This window comes from Salvelinus alpinus, chromosome 15 (genome assembly GCF_045679555.1).
Source record: "Salvelinus alpinus chromosome 15, SLU_Salpinus.1, whole genome shotgun sequence".
Lineage (NCBI taxonomy): Eukaryota > Metazoa > Chordata > Actinopteri > Salmoniformes > Salmonidae > Salvelinus > Salvelinus alpinus.
The window spans coordinates 56,418,459-56,441,906 of record NC_092100.1 but is presented as its reverse complement, the minus strand read 5'-3'; the positions used below and the strand labels follow the sequence as shown (position 1 = coordinate 56,441,906).

Here is a 23,448-nt window from a genome sequence, read left to right as displayed (position 1 = left end):
TGAGGTGACTACCTCAAGCTCTAAACCCTCAGAGGTAGTAATCACACCTGTGGGGAGAGGGGCATTCTTCTTACCAAACCACATGACCTTTGTTATGGAAGTGTTCAGAACAAGATTAAGGGTAGAGAAAGCTTGTTGAACACTAAGAAAGCTTTGTTGTAGAGGATTTAACACAAAATCCGGGGAGGCACCTGCTTAGTATAAGACTATCATCTGCATATAAATGGATGAGAGAGCTTCCTACTGCCTGAGCTATGTAGTTGATGTAAATTGAGAAGAGCGTGGGGCCTAGGATCGAGCCTTTGGGTACTCCCTTTGTGACAGGCAGTGGCGGAGACAGCAGATTTTCTGACTTTATACACTGCACTCTTTGAGAGAGGTAGTTAGTAGACCAGGCCAAAGACCCCTCAGAGATACACCAATATTCCTTAGCCGGCCCACAAGATTGGAATGGTCTACCGTATCAAAAGCTTTGGCCAAGTCAATAAAAATAGCAGCACAATATTGCTTAGAATCAAGGGCAATGGTGACATCATTGAAGAACTTTAAGGTTGCAGTGACACGTCCATAACCTGAGTGGAAACCAGATTGCATTCCTGAGAGAATACTACAGACATCAAGAAAGCCAGTCAGTTGATTATTGACAAGTTTCTCCAACACTTTTGATAAACAAGGCAAAATAGAAATAGGCCTATAACAGTTAGGATCAGCTTGATCTCCCCCTTTAAATAAAGGATGAACTGTGGCTGCCTTCCAAGCAATGGGAACCTCCCCAGAAAGGAGAGACAGGTTAAAAAGGTCACAGATAGGCTTCGCGATTATAGGGGAAGCAACCTTAAAGAAGAAAGGGTCTAAACCATCTGACCCAGATGTTTTTTGGGGGTCAAGTTTCAGGAGCTCCTTTAGCACCTCAGACTCAGTGACTGCCTGCAGGGAGAAACTCTGTAGCGTGGCAGGGGAAAAAGAGGAGAAGCATCAGGGATAGTCGTATTAGAAGGGGTGGGAGATGAGGAAAATGTTGGACGGGCAAGGAGGCATGGCTGAGTGAAATAGGTATCCTGACTTAATGAAGTGGTGATTAAAGAGTTCAGCCATGTGCTTCTTGTCAGTAACAACCATCAACATTAAGGGACATGGGCAGCTGTGAGGAGTATGGTTTATTCTCCAGGTCTTTATACATTTTCCAGAACTTCTTGGGGTTAGACCCACAGAGAGAGAACTCTTTAAAGAAACTAACTATGGCCTTCCGGATAGCCTGAGTGCACTTATTTCTCATTTGGCTGAATGATAGCCAGTCTGCCTGACTATGCGTGTGCCGAGCCTTTCGCCTAAGGCAATTCGTGAGGTAATTCTTAAGATGGTGTGAACGATACTGAATGGGTGTAGACAAAGAAGAGCTCTCCAGTAGGTGTACCAAAGCATTCAAGGCCATTTTCTCAAAAGTGAGGTTACAAGTTTATCAACTTCCAAAGCAGAATTACCTTCCCATTGTTCCTCATCTGTAGTGTATGATATACCATTTTCTATCTCTTGAATCTCTACTTTTATACAATGTAAAAACACCATTTCAAATTTTGCTACATAAGACAGAATCGAGTCGGCAGCTCACATATTTCCCTCAGATTACACAGACTCACAAAGAATTCGAAAACAAATTTAATTCTGATAAACTCCCATATCTATTGGGTGAAATACCACAGTGTGTCATCAGAGCAGCAACCAGTGAAGAACAAACACCATTGTAAATACAACCCATATTTATGTTTATTTATTTTCCCTATAACTATTTGCACATCGTTACCACACTGTATTTAGCCATAATATCACATTTGAAATGTCTCTATTCCTTTTGAACTTTTGAGTGTAATGTTTACTGTTCATTATTTAATGTTTATTTCACTTTTGTTTATTATCTATTTCACTTGGTTTGGCAATGTAAACATATGTTTCCCATGCACTTTGAATTTGATTGAAATTGATATGAGAGACGGGGGGGATAGAGAGAGAGAGAGATAGAGAGAGTGAGCGATGATGGGAAACATGAGAGAAAAAGAAAAAAAAACTAGCACAAGAGAGAGATTGTCAACCAAAAAGAAAGATTGAGAGAGAAAGATAGAATCAAAAGAGAGAGAAATTATAAAGCGAGAGAGGGAAAGAGAGAAAAAAAATGAAGATGGAGGTTTATTTGGGAGGAGACCCACCATACTCAGGCACTTGTCCCGTGCCTCTCTTTAGCAACAGTCTCACTCGCCTGCACCCCGCCTTGATCAACTCGATGGCCCGGGCATGAGTCATGTCCCGGGTACTGTCGCCATTTATCTCAATGATTTGATCCCCCACCTGAGAGAGAGAAATAGCGAGAGGGAGAGTGAGAGAAAAGAAACAAAGCGATAAAAAAAGAGAGTAAAGATGGGACAGGATGAACATAGAGACTTGTCAAATTATATGAAGTACCGCATTGCTATTGGGCTGGAAAAGAATGTTGCTGTGTTTGCAGTCAGGACAGGAAGTGATGTCCCTCACCCTCATTCTGCCATTGCGGATGGCTGGCCCATCCTCTGCAAGCCGCAAAACAAACAGATCCATCTTGTACTCCCGTCCCCCACGGATACTGAAGCCAAAACCCTTCACACTCTTCTCCAGCTCTACCGTGAAGTAGTCAAAGTCCTGTGCACAGCACACAACCAAGAAGCAACATTCATAAAAAATATAGCCAATACATAGTCAACTTATACCTGTATGTAGTCTGGGATGTGTAGTTTTACATGCTGTCTGTAATATGGGATTCTGGGGTATGTTGTCTTACCTGTGGTGTCCAGTAGAGGATTCTGGGATGTATAGACTTACCTGTGGTCTGAAGTCTGGGGGGAACTGCTCTAAAGGGAACTGTCTGTCCACTAAGTATTTTCTGTAATAGGGGATTCTCAGATATGTAGTCTCAACTGTGATGTTTAGTAGGGGATTCTAGGATGTGCAGTCTTATCTGTGGTCTGAAATCCGGGGGGAACTGCACCAATGAAAGCTGTGCAGATTTTGAGTGTTTGTACTAGGGAATTCTGGGGTATGTAGTCGTACATATGGTGTGTACTGTAGTAATGGCTTCTGGGATGTGCAGTCTTACCTGTGGTCTGAAGTCAGGTGGAAACTGTGCTAGAGGGAACTGTGCAGCGAGTGTTGTCGAGTGTTGTCTGTAGTCGATGAGGGGAGGAGGGTGACGATAATCCAGTGTGGGCGGCTGCCGGTAATCAGCCACCGGAGGGTGCCGGTAGTCGACGGGGGGCTGCCGGTAGTCGGTGAACGGAGGCTGGCGGATATCCGGTTTCACGTCCTGCCTGGCTTTCACCTCTGACCTGTAGACACCAGACAAATATGAGGTTGAGAAAGAGTGTGCGTATTCCCTATGTAATGCAAGTGCACACACACACACACACACACACACAAGCACCCTTCACGGCGGCAGCTCTCTCTCTGGGTGTGACAGAGAACATAAACCCTCCGGCTGAGCTCCATGTATTATACACACACATCCGTAAATGTATACAAACATCCACAATCTTAGCATACGTCCACCTACCCTGCACACATACAACCCAAGTGCACGCTCTCGCTAATTGGAAAAGCACGCACGCCGCACACACACACACAAAATGCAATGTAATATCTCTGTCATTCCCAAACGGCACAGGAAAAGCATCCTCTTAACTGTAGTCGTAATGACTGACACTGACAGACAGCGTCAAGCATTCCTCCATCCTAACAGGAGATGATTGTGGTCTACAGGAAAAGGAGGACCGAGCATGCCCCCATTTTCAACGACGGGGCTGTAGTGGAGTAGGTTGCTAGCTTCAAGTTCCTTGGCGTCCACATCACCAACAAACTAACATGGTCCAAGCACACCAAGACAGTTGTGAAGAGGGCACGACAAAACCTATTCCCCCTCAGGAGACTGAAAAGATTTGGCATGGGTCCTCAGATCCTCAAAAGGTTCTACAGCTGCACCATCGAGAGCATCCTGACGGGTTGCATCACTGCCTGGTATGGTAACTGCTCGGCCTCCGACCGCAAGGCACGACAGAGGGTAGTGCATACGGCCCGATACATCACCGGGGCCAAGCTTCCTGCCATCCAGGATCTCTCTACCAGGCGGTGTCAGAGGAAGGCCCTAAAAATTGTCAAAGACTCCAGCCACCCTAGTCAGACTGTCCTCTCTGCTACCGCACAGCAAGCGGTACCAGAGTCTAGGTCCAAGAGGCTTCTAAACAGCTTCTACCCACAAGCCATAAGACTCCTGAACATCTAATGAAATGGCTACCCAGACTATTTGCATTGCCCCCCCCTTCTTTTACGCTGCTGTTACGCTCTGTTATTATCTATGCATAGTCACTTTAATAACTCTACCTACATGTACATATTACCTCGACTAACCGGTGCCCCTGGACATTGACTCTGTACCGGTACCCTCTGTATATAGCCTCGCAATTGTCATTTTACTGCTGCTCCTTAATTATGTTACTTTTATTTCATACTTTTTTAGGTATTTTCCTTAAAACTGCATTGTTGGTTGTGGGCTTGTAAGTAAGCATTTCAGTGTAAGGTTTGGTGCATGTGACAAATAAAATTTGATTTGATTTGAAATACCTGCCGTCGTGGAGGTAGAGCGGGGGAGGGTGGCCGGGTGGCTGGGCGACCGGGCTCTGCTCGGTCCCTGCCGAGCTGGGCTGGGCAGCCGCTCCTGGGGTAGGCTGCGTGGCTGCTGCTGGTACTTGGCCTGGCTGGTCTGGTGTTTGGCCGGGCAGAGCTGGTGGTGCTGGGCCTTCCTGGGTGGTGGTTGTCTGGCTCGGCTGGGCTGGTGCATGACCCGGCTGGGATGCTCCTTGGCTGGGCTGGTTGACTATGGAGCTGGGCTGGGCCTGGGGGCTGTGTTTCTGGGTCATGGGGCTCTGCTTCTCTGAGTTGGGCCTCGAGTGGGGATCTAAGATGGAGAGATGGAGTTATGTTTCAATATATTGGATCATTCCAATATATTGGTATCACTTCGCGGCAGAGGGATACATCTGAGGTGAGGATTTACAGATTTACTCCCATATACACTTGTGTCACGGCTGGGGTCCGCCCCTATATATAGATCCCGCGACACACGTTCTTTTTCATTTTCACGGCGGACGTCCATATGGTTTGAGGTACAAACTTTCTGAAGTTCGCTTGGTAAGTCGCTGGCAAGTGTAATATCTTGCGTGGAAGTATACTCACTGGCTGTTTGCAGCCTGGAGCTGAGTGCCCCTCTTGAGTGCTCCACTCGCTGCGCACGGTTGATCTGTATTTTCCGCCCGTGGTTTGTCGTGCTTGTTTCGTTAGCTTTACAATACGACTCTGTGTGCATCCATTAATACATTGGTGGCTCTTGCTGCCACAAACTGTGACTTGCTTTAACATGCTATAGGCGCGGGTTCTTTGCTAATTACCCTACGTGGGTTCTCTGATAATTCCCCTACACGGTAGGGGAATTATCTTCTTCTTCTTCTTCTTCTTTCTCCTGCAGAATGTAAGAGTATGGTGGTGGGCTGCCACTACGTTGAGACATTAACTTTGGAGTTCCTTAACTTCTCTAGGATAGGGGGCAGCATTCGGAATTTTGGATGAAAAGCATGCCCAAATTAAACTGCCAGCTACTCATCCCCAGAAGATAAGATATGCATATTATTAGTATATTTGGATAGAAAACACTCTGACGTTTCTAAAACTGTTTGAATCATGTCTGTGAGTATAACAGAACATATTTAGCAGGCGAAAACCCAAGGACAAACCATTCAGATATATATTTTTTTGAGGTCACCCTCTTTTCAATGATATTTCATTGGGAAACCAGATTTCTAAGGGACCTGCTTGCAGATCCTACTGCTTCTACTGAATGTCAACAGTCTTTCGAAATTGGTTGAGGTTATTCCTTTGTGTAATGAAGAAGTACGGCCATCTTGAAGGAGGGTCAATCGAAGTGTCCTGTTTGTTAGAGGCGCGAGACCAGAAAGCATGCTACAGTTGGTTTTAATCCTGTATTGAACACAGATCATCCCGTCTTCAATTGTATCGATTATTAACGTTAAAAAATACCTAAAGTTGTATTACAAAAGTAGTTTGACATTTTTTGGCAAAGTTTACAGGTAACCTTTGAGATATTTTGTAGTCACTTTTGAGCAAGTTGGAACCGTTGTTTTTCTGGATCAAACGCGCCAAATAAATGGACATTTTGGATATATATATCGACGGAATTAATCGAACAAAAGGACCATTTGTGATGTTTATGGTACATATTGGAGTGCCAACAACAGAAGCTCGTCAAAGGTAAGGCATGAACTATATTTTTATTTCTGCGTTTTGTGTCGCGCCTGCAGGGTTGAAATATGCTTATCTCTCTTTGTTTACAATGGTGCTCAGATAACTCAGATAATAACATCGTTTGCTTTCGCCGAAAAGCTTATTTGAATTCTGACATGTTGGCTGGATTCACAACCAGTGTAGCTTTAATTTGGTATCTTTCATGTGTGATTTAATGAAAGTTAGATTTTTATAGTAATTTGTATAGTAATTAATTTGAATTTGGCGCTCTGCATTTTCTCTGGCTTTTTGCCAAGTGAGACAGTAGCGTCCCGCCTAAACTCAGATTTTTGGATATAAATATGAACTTTACCGAACAAAACATACATGTATTGTGTAACATGAAGTCCTATGAGTGTCATCTGATGAAGATCATCAAAGGTTAGTGATTAATTGTATCTCTTTTTCTGCTTTTTGTTACTCCTCTCTTTGGCTGGAAAAAATGGCTGTGTTTTTCTGTGGCTATGTACTGACCTAACATAATCTTTTGGTTTGCTTTCGCCGTAAATCCTTTTTGAAATCAGACATGTTGGCTGGATTCACAACAAGTGTAGCTTTAAGTTGGTGTCTTTCATGTGTGATTTCATGAACGTTTGATTTTTATAGTAATATATTTGAATTTGGCGCTCTGCATTTTTACTGGCTTTTGGCCAAATGGGACGTTAGCGTCCCACATATCCTAGAGAAGTTAACGGAGCAAATCCATCATATGGTGCTGTTTTTTTGCTTTTCGTAGTTGGCGTAAAACTAAAAGAAAAAAACACAAATCAAATCCATTTCCTGGTTGCTGTTTTTGTGACTATGCACAGGTCTCCCCCTGTGTTTTCAGAGGTACTGGTTAATTTATCCCTCACCGGGTTCCTAATCCTCCAAATGGGGCACGATATAAGCTCTCCCAGGGCATCGGACCCCTGATCCATGGCCTTGTTGGCTTGGCTGAGTTTATGGCTTCCCTTTGTGACAGGTGTGATGGTGTCAACCATAGGGACGTGCCTGGGGGACCTATACGCTCAGGGCGCCAGAGGAGAGGCGGGCCCTGGCAGATTCCCAGACACACCCTTCCCCGGCCTCGGCTGCTTACCCGGCCTCAAAGGGCAAAGTAAGAGGAGTGTGTGGAGTCCCCATGGCTGTTGTCCTCAATGCTCGAGAGGGGTACTGACTCCAATTCCGGTGCCGGCCTCCGTTCTTCAGGGGCTTTCGTGTCACCACGGGGGCTGACCCCCTGAAGAAAAACCTGCGGCTGGAGATTTCCTCACTCCTGGACGAGGGTGTCGTCTGCAGGATTGAGACATCAGAACAGCTAGATGGGTTCTACTCCACTTATTTTGTGGTCCCAAAAAGAGACGGAGGGTTTCGACCAATTCTGGACCTCCGCAACCTCAATGGGTACTTGAAGGTACTGAGTTTCCACATGCTGTCCCCAGCCCGGGTGTTGCAGGTCGTGTCCAGGGACCAGTGGTTTATGAAACTGAACCTGATAGATGCGTGATCCATGTTCCTGTTCACCCAGCTCATTGGCAGTACCTCCAATTCGCTTACGAGGGGAGGGCTTACGAATTCATGGTTCTTCCCTTCGGCCTCTCCTTGGCACCCCGCACATTCACAAAGTGCATCGACGCTGTCCTGGCACTCCTCACGTCCCGAGGATTGTTGATCCTCAATTACCTAGATGATTGGCTGATTGTGCCCCGACCAGGACCTACAGTGGGGAGAACAAGTATTTGATACACTGCCGATTTTGCAGGTTTTCCTACTTACAAAGCATGTAGAGGTGTGTAATTTTTATCATAGGTACACTTCAACTGTGAGAGACGGAATCTAAAACAAAAATCCAGAAAATCACATTGTATGATTTTTAAGTAATTAATTAACATTTTATTGCATGACATAAGTATTTGATACATCAGAAAAGCAGAACTTAATATTTGGTACAGAAACCTTTGTTTGCAATTACAGAGATCAGACGTTTCCTGTAGTTCTTGACCAGGTTTGCACACACTGCAGCAGGGATTTTGGCCCACTCCTCCATACAAACCTTCTCCAGATCCTTCAGGTTTCGGGGCTGTCGCTGGGCAATACGGACTTTCAGCTCCCTCCAAAGATTTTCTATTGGGTTCAGGTCTGGAGACTGGCTAGGCCACTCCAGGACCTTGAGATGCTTCTTACGGAGCCACTCCTTAGTTGCCCTGGCTGTGTGTTTTGGGTCGTTGTCATTCTGGAAGACCCAGCCACGACCCATCTTCAATGCTCTTACTGAGGGAAGGAGGTTGTTGGCCAAGATCTCGCGATACATGGCCCCATCCATCCTCCCCTCAATACGGTGCAGTCGTCCTGTCCCCTTTGCAGAAAAGCATCCCCAAAGAATGATGTTTCCACCTCCATGCTTCACAGTTGGGATGGTGTTCTTGGGGTTGTACTCATCCTTCTTCTTCCTCCAAACACAGCGAGTGGAGTTTAGACCAAAAAGCTATATTTTTGTCTCATCAGACCACATGACCTTCTCCCATTCCTCCTCTGGATCATCCAGATGGTCATTGGCAAACTTCAGACGGGCCTGGACATGCGCTGGCTTGAGCAGGGGGACCTTGCGTGCGCTGCAGGATTTTAATCCATGACGGCGTAGTGTGTTACTAATGGTTTTCTTTGAGACTGTGGTCCCAGCTCTCTTCAGGTCATTGACCAGGTCCTGCCGTGTAGTTCTGGGCTGATCCCTCACCTTCCTCATGATCATTGATGCCCCACGAGGTGAGATCTTGCATGGAGCCCCAGACCGAGGGTGATTGACCGTCATCTTGAACTTCTTCCATTTTCTAATAATTGCGCCAACAGTTGTTGCCTTCTCACCAAGCTGCTTGCCTATTGTCCTGTAGCCCATCCCAGCCTTGTGCAGGTCTACAATTTTATCCCTGATGTCCTTACACAGCTCTCTGGTCTTGGCCATTGTGGAGAGGTTGGAGTCTGTTTGATTGAGTGTGTGGACAGGTGTCTTTTATACAGGTAACGAGTTCAAACAGGTGCAGTTAATACAGGTAATGAGTGGAGAACAGGAGGGCGTCTTAAAGAAAAACTAACAGGTCTGTGAGAGCCGGAAATCTTACTGGTTGGTAGGTGATCAAATACTTATGTCATGCAATAAAATACAAATTAATTACTTAAAAATCATACAATGTGATTTTCTGGATTTTTGTTTTAGATTCCGTCTCTCACAGTTGAAGTGTACCTATGATAAAAATTACAGACCTCTAAATGCTTTGTAAGTAGGAAAACCTGCAAAATCGGCAGTGTATCAAATACTTGTTCTCCCCACTGTAGGTCCTATCAGACAGAGACGTGCTCTTAACACACATCGGTGGGCTGGGCATTACTGTAAACGACAAGAGTCATCTGACGAGAATGGTGGCTTACATTAACCATCAGTGTGGACTGAGGTCCCACCGCCTCCATATTATGGCACGGGATCTCCTTCTCTGGGCTCAGGGACGTCTAGCGTCTCTACGCGCAGTGCACGTACCTGGCATCCTAAATGTGGCAGTGGATATGCTCTCGAAGGAGGAACCGCCACTTTGGGACTGGAGCCTACATCCCCAGGTGGTGCAGAACCTGGGGGACAAGTTCGGGAGAGTGCAGGTGGACCTGTTTGCCTCCCTGGACAATGAACACTGCCCCCTGTGGTACTCCATGTTGGAGCCACCAGGGCCTCTGGACTTGGATGCTCTGGCTCACGATTGGCCAGGGCTGGAACTTATGCAAATTAATTACTTAAAAATCATACAATGTGATTTTCTGGATTTTTTTAGATTCCGTCTCTCACAGTTGAAGTGTACCTATGATAAAAATTACAGACCTCTACATGCTTTGTAAGTAGGAAAACCTGCAAAATCGGCAGTGTATCAAATACTTGTTCTCCCCACTGTACATACTACCTCAATTGGCCCGACCAACCAGTGCCCCCGGACATTGGCTAACCGGGCTATCTGCATTGTGTCCCACCACTCACCACCCGCCAACTCCTCTTTTACGCTACTGCTACTCTCTGTTCATCATATATGCATAGTCACTTTAACCATATCTACATGTACATACTACCTCAATCAGCCCGACTAACCGGTGCCTGTATATAGCCTCCCTACTGTTATATTTCACTGTCTATTTTACTGTTGTTTTTATTTCTTTACTTACCTATTGTTCACCTAATAGATTTTTCACTGTTGGTTAGAGCCTGTAAGTAAGCATTTCACCCGTAAGGTCTACACCTGTTGTATTCGGCGAACGTGACAAATAAACTTTGATTTGATTAAAAACACTTCAGCGAGCAGGCCTTTCTAATCGACCTGGTCCGGGTATCCTGGAAGGATATTGACCTCATTCCATCAGTAGAGGATGCCTGGTTATTCTTTAAAAGTGTTTTCCCTACCATCTTAAATAAGCATGCCCCATTCAAAAAATTTAGAACTAAGAACAGATATAGTTCTTGATATGGTTCACTCCAGACTTGACTGCCCTTGACCAGCACAAAAACGTCCTGTGGCGTATGGCACTAGCATCGAATAGCCCCCGCGATAAGCAAGTTTTCAGGGAAGTTAGGAACAAATATACACAGGCAGTAAGGAAAGCAAAGGCTAGCTTTTTCAAACAGAAATTTGCATCCTGTAGCATAAACTCCAAAAGGTTCTGGCACACTAAAGTCCATGGATAATAAGAGCACCTCATCCCAGCTGCACACTGCACTGAGGCTAGGAAACACTGTCACCACCAATAAATCGACGATAATCAAGAATTTCAATAAGCATTTTTCAACAGCTGGCCATGCTTTCCACCTGGCTACCCCTACCCCGGTCAACAGCTCTGCACCCCCCACAGTAACTTGCCCAAGCCTCCCCCTCAGCCACGCTCAAGGTCCTAAACAATATCATAACCGCCATCGATAAAAGACAATACTGTGCAGCCATCTTCATCGACCTGGCCAAGGCTTTTGACTGTCAATCACCGCATTCTTATCGGCAGACTCAACAGCCTTGGTTTCTCAAATGACTGCCTCGCCTGGTTCACCAACTACTTCTCAGATAGAGTTCAGTGTGTCAAATCGGATGGCCTGTTGTCCGGACCTCTGGCAGTCTCTATGGGGGTGCCACAGGGTTCAATTCTTGGGCCGATTCTTTTCTCTGTATACATCAATTATGTCGCTCTTGCTGCTGGTGATTCTCTGATCCACCTTCATGCAAACGACACCATTCTGTATACTTCTGGCCCTTCTTTGGAGACTGTGTTAACAAACCTCCAGACAAGCTTCAATGCCATACAACACTCCTTCCGTGGCCTCCACCTGCTCTTAAATGCAAATAAAACTAAATTCATACTCTCAACCGATCGCTGCCCGCGCCCGCCCGTCCTAGCATCACTACTCTGGACGATTCTGACTTAAAATATGTGGACAACTACAAATACATAGGTGTCTGGTTAGACTCTAAACTCTCCTTCCAGACTCACATTAAGCATCTCCAATACAAAATGAAATCTAGAATCGGCATCCTATTTCACAACAAAGCATCCTTCACTCATGCTGCCAAACATACCCTCGTAAAACTGACTATCCTACCGATCCTTGACTTCAGTGATATCATTTACAAAATATTCTCCAACACTCTTCTCAGCAAATTGGATGTAGTATTTCACAGTGCCATCCGTTTTGTCACCAAAGCCCCATATACTACACACCACTGCGACCTGTATGCTCTCGTTGGCTGGCCCTCGCTTCATATTCGTCAGCAAACCCACTGGCTCCAGATCCTCTATAAGTCTTTGCTAGGTAAAGCCCAGCCTCATCTCAGCTCACTGGTCACCATAGCAGCACCCACCCGTAGTACGAGCTCCAGCAGGTATTTCTCACTGGTCATCCCCAAAGCCAACTCCTCGTTTGGCCGCCTTTCTTTCCAGTTCTCTGCTACCAATGATTGGAATAAAATGCAAAAATAACTGAAGCTGGAGTCTTATATCTCCCTCACTAACTTTAAGCATCAGCTGTCAGAGCAGCTTACCGATTATTGCACCTGTACACAGCCCATCTGTAAATAGCCCACCCAACTACCTCATCCCCATATTGTTATTTATTGTTTTGCTCCTTTGCACCCAGAATCTCTACTTGCACATGCATCTTCTGCACATCTATCACTCCAGTGTTTATTTGCTAAATTGCAATCATTTCGCCACCATGGCCTATTTATTGCCTTACCTCCTTACGCCATGTGCACACACTGTATATATACTTTTTCTATTGTGTTATTGACTGTACGTTTGTTTATTCCATGTTTAACTGTGTTGTTGTTTGTGTCGCACTGCTTTGCTTTATCTTGGCCAGGTCGCAGTTGTAAATGAGAACTTGTTCTCAACTGGCCTACCTGGTTAAATACAGGTGAAATAATAAAAAAATAAAAAAAGATTACAATATTATTTTTCTGCCTGTTTGGAACAGTGTAAACACTAAATGAATGATAAGTAATACCAGCAAATCTGTTTTAATTAACCAAATTGTAACGCCTTTAATACAGCACAGCAAAGTTCCAAAGCAGACAGATTTGTTAAATGGTTTTATCCTACATTTTGCGGATGCATGAGGCTTGGTGATCACAGAATCAGTAGGATATAAAAAAACAACACTCAAATAGGCAACAGAAGCAGGAATAGAAGCATAGGGTTGAGTGACTCACTCATTCCTGGATTTCGTTCAAAATAAGTTATATAATAATGCAGGGTTAAAGACACATTCTTTATTATTTTCTTTAGTATACGCAGTCTCTCATCTTGTTACAGCTCATTCCGTTTGAATTATGTGGATTATAATAAATTGATACACAGTGCATTCGGAAAGTATTCAGACCCATTGACTTTTTCCACATTTTGTTACTTTACAGCCTTATTATTTTTTCCACATCAATCTATACACTATAGCCCATACTGACAAAGAGAAAACAGGTTTTTAGAATTGTTTGCGAATAAAAAAAACCCGAAGTACATTATTTATATAGGTATGCAGACCCTTTGCTATGAGACTCGAAATTGAGCTCAGGTGCATCCTGTTTCCATTGATCATCCTTGAGATGTTTCTACAATTTGATTGGAGTCCACCTGAGGTAAATTCAATTGATTGGACATGATTTTGGAAAGGCACACACCTGTCTATATAAGGTCCCACAGTTGACAGTGCATGTCAGAGCAAAAACTAAGCCATGAAGTCGGAGGAATTGTGTGTAGAGGTCTGAGACAGGATTGTGTCGAGGCACAGATCTGGGGAAGGATACCAAAACATTTACGCAGCATTGAAGGTCCCCAAGGACACAGTGGTCTCCATCATTCTTAAATGGAACAAGTTTGGAACCACAAAGACTCTTACTAGAGCTGGCCGCTCGGCCAAGCTGAGCAATAGGGGGAGAAGGGCCTTGGTCAGAAATTTGACTCTGACAGAGTTCCAGAGTTCTTCTGTGGAGATGGGGAAAACCTTCCAGAAGGACATCCATCTCTGCAGCACTCCACCAATCAGGCCTTTATGGTAGAGTGGCCAGACGGAAGCCACTCCTCAGTAAAAGGCACATGACAGCCCGCTTGGACTCTCAGACCATGAGAAACAAGATTCTCTAGTCTGATAAAACCAAGATTGAGCTCTTTGGCCTGAATGCCAAGCATCTTGTCTGTAGGAAACCTGGTACCATCCCTACAGTGAAGGTTGCAGTATCATGCTCTGGGGATGTTTTTCAGCGGCAGGGACTGGGAGACTAGTCAGGATCAAGAGAAAGATGAACAGAGAAAAGTACAGAGAGATCCTTGCTAAAAACCTGCTCCAGAGCGCTCTGGACCTCAGACTGGGGCGAAGGTTCACCTTCCAGAAGGACAACAACCCTAAGCACACAGCCAATACAACACAGAAGTGGCTTTGGGACAAGTCTCTGAATGTCCTTGAGTGGCCCAGCCAGAGCCCGGACTTGAACCTGATCGAACGTCTAAAATAGCTGTTCAGCGATGTTCCCCATCCAACCTGACAGAGCTTGAGAGGAACTTCAAAGAAGAATGGGAGAAACTCCCCAAATACAGGTGTGCCAAGCTTGTAGCGTCATACCCTAGAAGACTCGAGACTGTAATCGCTGCCAAAGGTGCTTCAACAAAGTTCTGAATAAAGGGTCTGAATTCTTATGACTGAGTTTCTTTTCTTAAAATATATATATATTTTTTAATTACATTTTTTTAACAAATTCTTAATGACAAAGTTTTTGCTTTGTCATTAAGGGGTATTGTATGTAGATTGATGAGGGGAAAAAAAATATTTAATCAATTTTAGAAAAAGGCTGTAACGTAACACAATGTAAAAAATGTCAAGGGGTCTGAATACTTTTCCGAATGCACTGTTTCCGAACAGTTTGATGTGATGTGTAAATCTGGCTACTCTCTGCTAACTACATGATCAATCATCAACGCTCAGGGTGGGGGCAGATATCTCATCTCAGTAAAAGCGCAGTTCATCTCATCCAGGTAACGCCTTTTTCTTGTGACGGGTAGGCCTACATTTGCTGCAGTATAGCCTATACTGCACTATTAGAAAAAAGGGTGCTATCGACAACCAAAAAGGGTTATTTTGCTTTCCCCATAGAAGAACCCTTTTGAAGAACCCGTTTTGCTTCCATGTATAACCCTTTTGGTTCCAGGTAGAACCCTTTCCACAGAGGGTTCTACATGGAACCGAAAATAGTTAGGAGAACCCTTCTTGGTTCCAAATATATCAGGACAGCCGCAGAACCCTTTTGGAACCCTTTTTTCTAAGAGTGTACAGTAGCCTAACATAAGGACTGAATGCTCGTCTAATTTACACATCTCCATCTGGCTTTCGGGGTAACTGTATTTTTTTTTATTGTAAAGAAGATTCTTTAATTGTAGCTACAGAGATTTAAAACAGCTACTAACTTGGGTATCGTTGCATTAAATCAGTGCACACACGAGCACTCTATCGCAGTCTCTCTCCATCAATTCCATTCAACTTGCATCCAAAATAGATAATCCTGTTCAAGGATTATATACAGTGCCTGTCGAAAGTTTGAACACCTACTTATTCAAGGGTTTTATTTGTACTACTTTCTACATTGTAGTATAATGAGTACAATGGGAAACAGTGCTGGTTTCAAGCGCAGGGCGCAGCAGAAGTTTATCGGTAAAGGACCACAGGAGGAGGCAGGTATCCTGGTCCAGGGGCAGGCAGAAGGTCATACACAGCGACTCCAAAAAGGTAACAGTACAGGCAGGGAAAAGGCTAATAACGTAGTCTGGGAGATCAGGCAAGAGGATGATGACAGGAAATCTGATAGTACAGGCAAAAAGGCCTCGTTAGTGAGGATGGCCAAAAACTACGATACACGGGAGGACTAATATGGAATAGAACACGTATCAAAACAAACAATACCTCACAGTGTTAGGGTGCAAAGAACTGAACTAAATAGTGTGTGTAAATTACATACAGGTGTGAACAGGTGATCAGAATTCAGGTGATTGGGATCTGGAGAGTGAGCTGCGTTCAGGGGATCTATGCATTTGAGAGTGTGAGTTGGAAGCAGACGTTACATGTAGAATAATACAGAAGACATCAAAACTATGAAATAACACATGGAATCATGTAGTAACCAAAAATGTGTTAAACAAATTAAAATATATTTTATATTTGAGATTCTTCAAATAGCCACCCTTTGCCTTGATGACAGCTTTGCACACGTACTGTAATTGGATCTTTCTTTTGTTGGTACAGGAGCAAAATGCAATTATTTTGTCAAAATGTATAAATGCTCGAGTCTGTTGAATAATTTATAGTTTGAATGGCGAGTCCAGCTCAACCTGCTCAAGAGAAGTAGGGGTCAGCATAATGATAATAAGCCAAGGATATACTGTAATAGTCTGGACCATCTAGAGACAGCAATTTCTGGTCATTCCATGTGAGTACTCACTCTTTCTTTAGATCTCTCTTCCACTCACCGCTACTCTCTCTCTCTCTCTATCTATCCCTCCCTCACGCCATCCCTCTTCTCCTCTCTCTCTCTCATATCCTCTGACTCCCTCCCTAACTATTCTCTGCTCTCTCCCTCTCTCCTCTCCCTCCCTCCATCCCTCCGCTCTCTCATTTTCTCTGACTCACCTTCCTCCGGTATGATGTGCAGGGTGACGATGAGTCCGGCGTCTTTGATGAGCTTGACGATGTCGGCGTGGGGCATGCTGATGATGGACTGCCCGTTGACGGCCAGGATCCGGTCGCCAACCTTCAGGCGGCCGCAGCGATCCGCTGGGCTGCCCTCGATGATACGCCCAATCTTGTGGGGCACAGCTAGTAGGGGGAGTAGAATCAATGTTTTGGCAAATATGTGCATAAACTTGTCAAGTGCTGGACAGAAAATAAATTGTAAATCATAGTATTGTCTCCAAAAATGCCCCCTGGTGGTTTATTGAGATGCACACACACAAACAAGAATGTTTTGATCCCACTGGGTAGTTGAAGAACATCCCAGTGGGACTGAAATGTTGTCTTGTGTGTTTCTCAACAACCCACTGTGGGAGCATATTACAGAAGAAACATTTTAACGTCTGTTGGTCTCAAATCACTCCCTTTCGCTACCCCAGAGTTTCCCAAACTCGGTCCTGTGGATCCCAAGGGGTGCACATTTTGGTTGTTGCCCTAGGCACTACACAGCTAATTCAAATAATCAAAGCTTGATGATGAGTTGATCATTTGAATACGCTGTATAGTGCCAGGGCAAAGAAACTAAATATGCACAGGGATTGACAAAGTGCACTGAGCAGTCACACAACTTGAGCCTGCTCTGAGTTTGCCCCATTGGGCAGGTGATAAAAAAAAGTTACAAAAGCTGAAGAACATACACGCATCCAGGTACTTTCCACAGGTGCTGGAGTTGTAGGGAAACTCATGGAAAACAGAAAGGAAAACGCTGCACAATGCTGCTCATGCTCCCAGGTGATATTTATTAAAACAACAACGTTTCAACCCTTAGGTCTTCATCAGGCATCCATATCCCAGGTGGGGGTGAAAGGTCCTATATATAAGGGCAGTACTCAGTGACATCACTTCCTGAAACAGGAGGTAAAAAAATGTGTAACAGTTTCACAATATTAACATTCAATGGATCAAAATATATGATATATTCCTCTCAATGTCCCCTCCCCTGCGTGACATCTTGACCATTTCTATTTCAATGTATCTCGGAGAGTTAATAGGATGTCCAGCTTGTACAAAATGAGCAGTAACCGTATTTTTGTCTCACCTGTCCGTATATTGCTGCGGTGCTCATTGATTCGTGTCTTAAGGCTTCTACAGATTTTCCCCATGTAAGACAGACCACAGGGACATTTCGACATGTAAATAACATTGGTGGACATGCAGGTAATCAGGCCCTTGATCTTACATCTTTGTCCTGTGCGGGGGTGGGTAAATGAGTTGCATTTGTACGTAAAGCTGCATTGAGCACATTGGCCACATTTGTAATTACCCTCTGGAACCTTGTCCAACAAAGTTTCCCTTTTGTTGGATTCGGGGTAAACGTTGAACATTGTTATACGCATATGCGGAGGTATGTCAGAGGTTAATGGTTCTCTGTAGAAAGACAGATGTCTTTGGAATGTGTTGGGTGGACGGGAGGAAGTCACAGGATTGCTATAGAGGAAGCAGATGGACATCTGTGGATTCGGTGAAGGAGGGGTTGAAGTCAGATCGCCTGAAGGGAGAAATTATGGTTCACTATCCTAATACCCTCTTCCTGTCAAAACATAAGATGTAAGGATTGGAGGGAAGGAGTGCTTAAAGAGGAGTATATATATACACTTGTAGTGGTGGAAACATGTCTTTGTCTGAATACAGCTGTAACAACCCTTTGGGAAGAATTAAACTTGGTTAAGCTTCTCCAGTGTCCGTGAGTTATTTACTTAGAAAATTTAGAACCTAACACTTCTCTCTGGTGGGTAATCAGATTTAACCACAATATCTCTCAGATTTGGGTGTCTTTTAAAAACCATACGTGGGGGATATTTAAAAATGGGTTTCAATTGTGGGTCAGTGTCAATAATGTACCAGTGCTTCCTGATAATGTCTTTAAATGCCTTCTCTTCAGAGGAAACTTTTTCCTCCAGATCAAAGGGACAGTGATGGGGAGCACTTCGGCCCTCCTTTTTCTATAGTCCATGATCAGCTACTTTGTCTTGCTCAAGTCAAGGGAGAGGTTGTTGTCCTGGCACCACACTGCAGGCTGTCTCATCGTTGTCGGTGATCAGACCAACCACTGTTGTGTTGTCAGCAAACTTAATGATGGTGTTGGAGTCAGGCTACGTAGTCGTAGGTGAACAGGGAGTACAGGAGGGGACTAATAATGCACCCCTGAGGGGCTCCAGTGTTGAGGATCAATGTGGCAGATGTGTTGTTGCCTACCCTTACCACCTGGGGGCGGCACGTCAGGAAGTCCAGGATCCAGTTGCAGAGGGAGGTGTTTAGTCCCAGGGTCCTTAGCTTAGTGATAAGCTTTGTGGGCACAATGGTGTTGAAAGCTGAGCTGTAGTCAATGAACAGCATTCTCACACGTTAGGAAGTCCAGGTGGGAAAGGGTAGTGTGGAGTGTGATTGCGTCATCTGTGGATCTGTCGGGGCGGCATGCAAATAGGAGTGGATCTAGAGTTTCTGGCATGATGCTGTTGATGTGAACCATGACCAGCCTTTCAAAGTACTTCATGGCTACCGACGCAAGTGTTACAGGGTGGTAACACTTGCTTTGAGTACACGTCCTGGTAAATCGGTCTGGCCCCGCGGCTTTGTGAATGTTGACCTGTTTAAAGGTCTTGCTCACATCGACTATGGAGAGCGTCATCACAACATCCCCTGCAAAAGCTGGTGCTCAGTAAGACATTTTCATTCTAACAATGCTGTGCTTCTGAGAAAGGGTGTTTCCTCTCTTCCATGTTCAATCCCCGCAGCTGGTCCAGGCGTGTAGTCAAGGACATTCTTGGCGACTACGGGGTAGAGAGAACTTGAGGGACAGAACAACCTGTTCTTGTTTCCAATCATCTTTGCTTCTGAGTAACTTGGTCACACAGCATAAGACAAAGAGCCTCTGAGAGTGACCACAGTTCCTCAGTCCGTCCTGTTCTTTTACTATCTTCCAGGGCACAGCTGTGTTGAGATATGAAGAGAACAGAGGTTAACTTGTTATGGCTGCAGGGGGCGTACTGGAAAAAGGTGCCCATTTTCAAACGGCCTCTTACTCAATTTTTGCTCGTACAATATGCATATTATTATTACTATTGGATAGAAAACAGTCTCTAGTTTCTAAAACCGTTTGAATTATTTCTCTAAGTGGAACAGAACTCTTTTTACAGCCCATTTCCTATCCGGAAGTGAGATTTCCAAAAGCGATGTCTCTCTTCAAGACCTTGTCTATAAAAGGGCATGTCACTTAGGACTGTAGAAACACGTCATACGCCTTCCCCTGGGTGTCATGCGGAAGTGAGAGCAGAAATGACTTGATTATCTCGTCCTGGGATTGAACACAACCTCTTGGAGTGAGAAGTGCGCACTTTATTTTTTTTCCTGGGCGCGAAGTTGGACCTTGACTCGGCTCCTGGAAAACCCTCGTTTAAAGGTGAATATGATCTCCGGCTTCGATTTTATTTGATACATGTCACAATATCATCCTAAAGTATGTTTTTTCAATATAGTTTAATTATATTATTGAAATTTATTCTGGACTTTAGAGGTGATGCGTCGCAAGAATTGGTTGAAGAAGGAGAGGTTAGCACCGCACGGCCAGTGTGCTTGCTAATTCAAGAGGGAAATCGTTCATTCTGGATCCAAATAAAGACGGTTCTGAACAAAGGACCCCTTGGAGAACATTCTGATGGAAGATCAACAAAGATAAGGACCCAATTTGGGATGCTTTTTCATATATCTGTCGAACTGTGCTATCGCTACCGTTTGACTAGAATCAATGCTGCTGTGTGCTAGCTATTGTAGTAAGCTAATATAACGATATATTGTGTTTTCGCTGTAAAACACTTCAAAAATCGGAAATATTGGCTGTATTCACAAGATATTTGTCTTTCATTAGCTATCCACCATATATTTGTCTGAAATGTTTTATGATGAGTAATTAGGTAGTTGACGTTGGTGTCTGTATTTTCTCTGGCTACTCCCGTGCGATTTCTGACTGTAGCTGTGATGGTGGCTATGATGGTAGCAGTAATGTAAAACTGATTTATAGCTAAAATATGCACATTTTTTGAACAAAACATAGATTTATTGTGTAACATGTTATAGGACTGTCATCTGAGGGAGTTTTTTCTAGGTTATTTAGGTTGGTTCTAGGTTGGTTCTAGGTTAGTTAGGTTAGCTTTGTGCATGCTACTTGCATGCTACCGTTGCTGTGAAAAATGAATGTCTGTCTTTTGTATTTGGAGGTGAACTTACATAAATATATGTGGTGTTTTCGCTGTAAAACACTTCAAAAATCGGAAATATTGTCTGTATTCACAAGATCTTTGTCTTTAATAAGCTATCCACCATATATTTGTCTGAAATGTTTTATGATGAGTAATTAGGTAGTTGACGTTGGTGTCTGTATTTTCTCTGGCTACTCCCGTGCGATTTCTGACTGTAGCTATGATGGTAGCAGTAATGTAAAACTGATTTATAGCTAAAATATGCACATTTTTTGAACAAAACATAGATTTATTGTGTAACATGTTATAGGACTGTCATCTGAGGTAGTTTTTTCTAGGTTATTTAGGTTGGTTCTAGGTTAGTTAGGTTGGCTTGTGCATGCTACTTGCATCCTACTTGTGCTGTGAAAAATGTCTGTCCTCTTTTTTATTTGGTGGTGAACTAACATAAATATATGTGGTGTTTACTCTGTAAAACATTTAAAAAATCGGACATGTTGGCTGGATTCACAAGATGTTTATCTTTCAAATGCTGTATTGGACTTGTTAATGTGTGAAAGTTAAATATTTAAAAAAAATAGATTTTGAATTTCGCGCCCTGCACTTGAGCTGGATGTTGTCATAGGTGTACCGGCGTCGGGCTTGCAGCCATAACAGGCTAACTTGGTAGAGAAAGGAGTAACGGAACTGCCGTTATTACTTGTTTGTGCGCTATGACCTCACACACCCGAAAAAATAGCCACAAGAAGAAAGCAAGGTATCTTATGATGCCCCTATCTGCTGGGGAGGGGTGGAACCAACCATGACTAAGCAGTTTTTGTGTTTCTATATAACCCCATTGCGTTTGTGTATTATTTGGGCTCTGAACAATCACCTACGGGTGGTCGTTGACCAGCTCTGTTATTGCAATAATTAATCAATATTAAAGGTTGATTGTTTGAAGAAATTGAAAGTCTCTTCTCCCTTACTTGATTAGTATTCCCACAACAAAACACAATGTTTCTTGTCCTGAACAGCTAGAATATCACCTACAGCCTTAGTTACCACAGTAATCGTGTATTATGCTTGCCTCAAACATGCCTGGAATTTAGATCAAATTGAGTTATCATAAAGAAAGTCTTTCAACTGAGTTCACCAGGTTTTCCCAAATTTTTGCCAGTGCAGACAGTTTAGATATGGGACGATAGTTATCCATCTGGGACGGATCTCCACCCTTATGTAAAAAGGTGTAGGCTGCTTTCCAGACATTTGGAATCGTATTACTCGCCAATACAGTATGAGTGAGAGTGGTAGAGAAGGAGGGTAGCAATGATCTCTGCACCACTTTAAAAAAATAAGTGTTCAATTCATCCGGGCCAGCCGTTTGCTTAATGTCAATAGATTTGAGTGCCCTTACAACTTCTGAAAGCTCAATTTCGATAACATTATATAGATTAACCATAGGCCGTCATTCAGCAGTTTCATTCACAGCCTTATTTGAGATGTTAGGGTTGAGTTCATTATCAAATAGTTGCCCAGCCTCAGCAAAATGCTCATTAACTTCTTTATGATAGGGGGCAGCATTTTCACTTTTGGATGAATTGCGTGCCCATAGTGAACTGCCTCCTACTCTGTCCCAGATGCTAATATATGCATATTATTATTACTATTGGATATAAAACACTCTGAAGTTTCTAAAACTGTTTGAATGATGTCTGTGAGTATAACAGAACTCATATGGCAGGCAAAAACCTGAGAAAAAATCCAACCAGGAAGTGAGAATTCTGAGACTGGTCAATGTTCAACTCATCGCCTATTCAATTCCCTGTAAGATATGGATCTGTTTGCACTTCCTACGCCTTCCACTAGATGTCAACAGTCTGTAGAACGTGTAATGAAGCCTCTAGTGTGATGTGGGGCCGGATGGGAGGTGTTTCAGTCAGTGGTGGCCCTGCGCGTTCCAAACGATATCGTCTTGCTTTCCAAAACTTCCAGAGACACAAAGGAATTCTCCGGTTGGAACGTTATTGGATAGTTATGATAACAACATCCTGAAGATTGATTCTCTACTTAGTTTGACAAGTTTATTCGACCTGTTATATAACTTTTTGAAGTTTTCGTCCGAGTTCGCCTGCATCTGCGTGAGCGTTTGGACATGTGCACTAAACATGCTAGCAAAAGTAGCTACTTAGACATGATGTTTGCCGTTACTTATGCTTTATCTTGGCCAGGTCGCAGTTGCAAATGGCCAGGTCGCAGTTGCAAATGAGAACTTGTTCTCAACTAGCCTACCTGGTTAAATAAAGGTGAAATAAAAAAATAAAAAAATAAAAAAGTAATGGACATTATCGAACAAAACAACGATTTATTGTGGAACTAGGATTCCTGGGAGTGCATTCTGATGAAGATGATCAAAGGTAAGGGAATATTTATGATGTAATTTTCTTATTTCTGTTGACTCCAACATGGCGGAGAAATGTTGTTATTTTTGAGCGACGTCTCAGATTATTGCATGGTGTGCTTTTTACGTAAAGTTTTTGGGAAATCTGACACAGCGGTTGCATTAAGAACAAGTTTATATTTAATTCTATGTAAAATGTATCTTTCATCAAAGTTTATGATGAGTATTTCTGTTATTTG

The 23,448-nt window shown here is 43.6% G+C and overlaps 1 protein-coding gene across 5 annotated transcripts in view; it reads right to left on the bottom strand.

The window, feature by feature from the left end:
• The window catches only part of LOC139540411 (membrane-associated guanylate kinase, WW and PDZ domain-containing protein 2-like), a 305,518-nt gene that overhangs the window by 12,213 nt on the left and 269,857 nt on the right, over window positions 1-23,448 (bottom strand). For all 5 annotated transcript variants that reach the window (XM_071344211.1, XM_071344210.1, XM_071344209.1 and 2 more), the window contains 5 exons: window positions 16,535-16,720; window positions 4,639-4,972; window positions 3,122-3,350; window positions 2,524-2,667; window positions 2,202-2,340 (listed from right to left, as the gene is read on the bottom strand). In XM_071344211.1, the coding sequence (XP_071200312.1) occupies window positions 2,202-2,340; window positions 2,524-2,667; window positions 3,122-3,350; window positions 4,639-4,972; window positions 16,535-16,720 (1,032 nt within the window). The remainder of the gene's footprint in view (window positions 1-2,201; window positions 2,341-2,523; window positions 2,668-3,121; window positions 3,351-4,638; window positions 4,973-16,534; window positions 16,721-23,448) is intronic.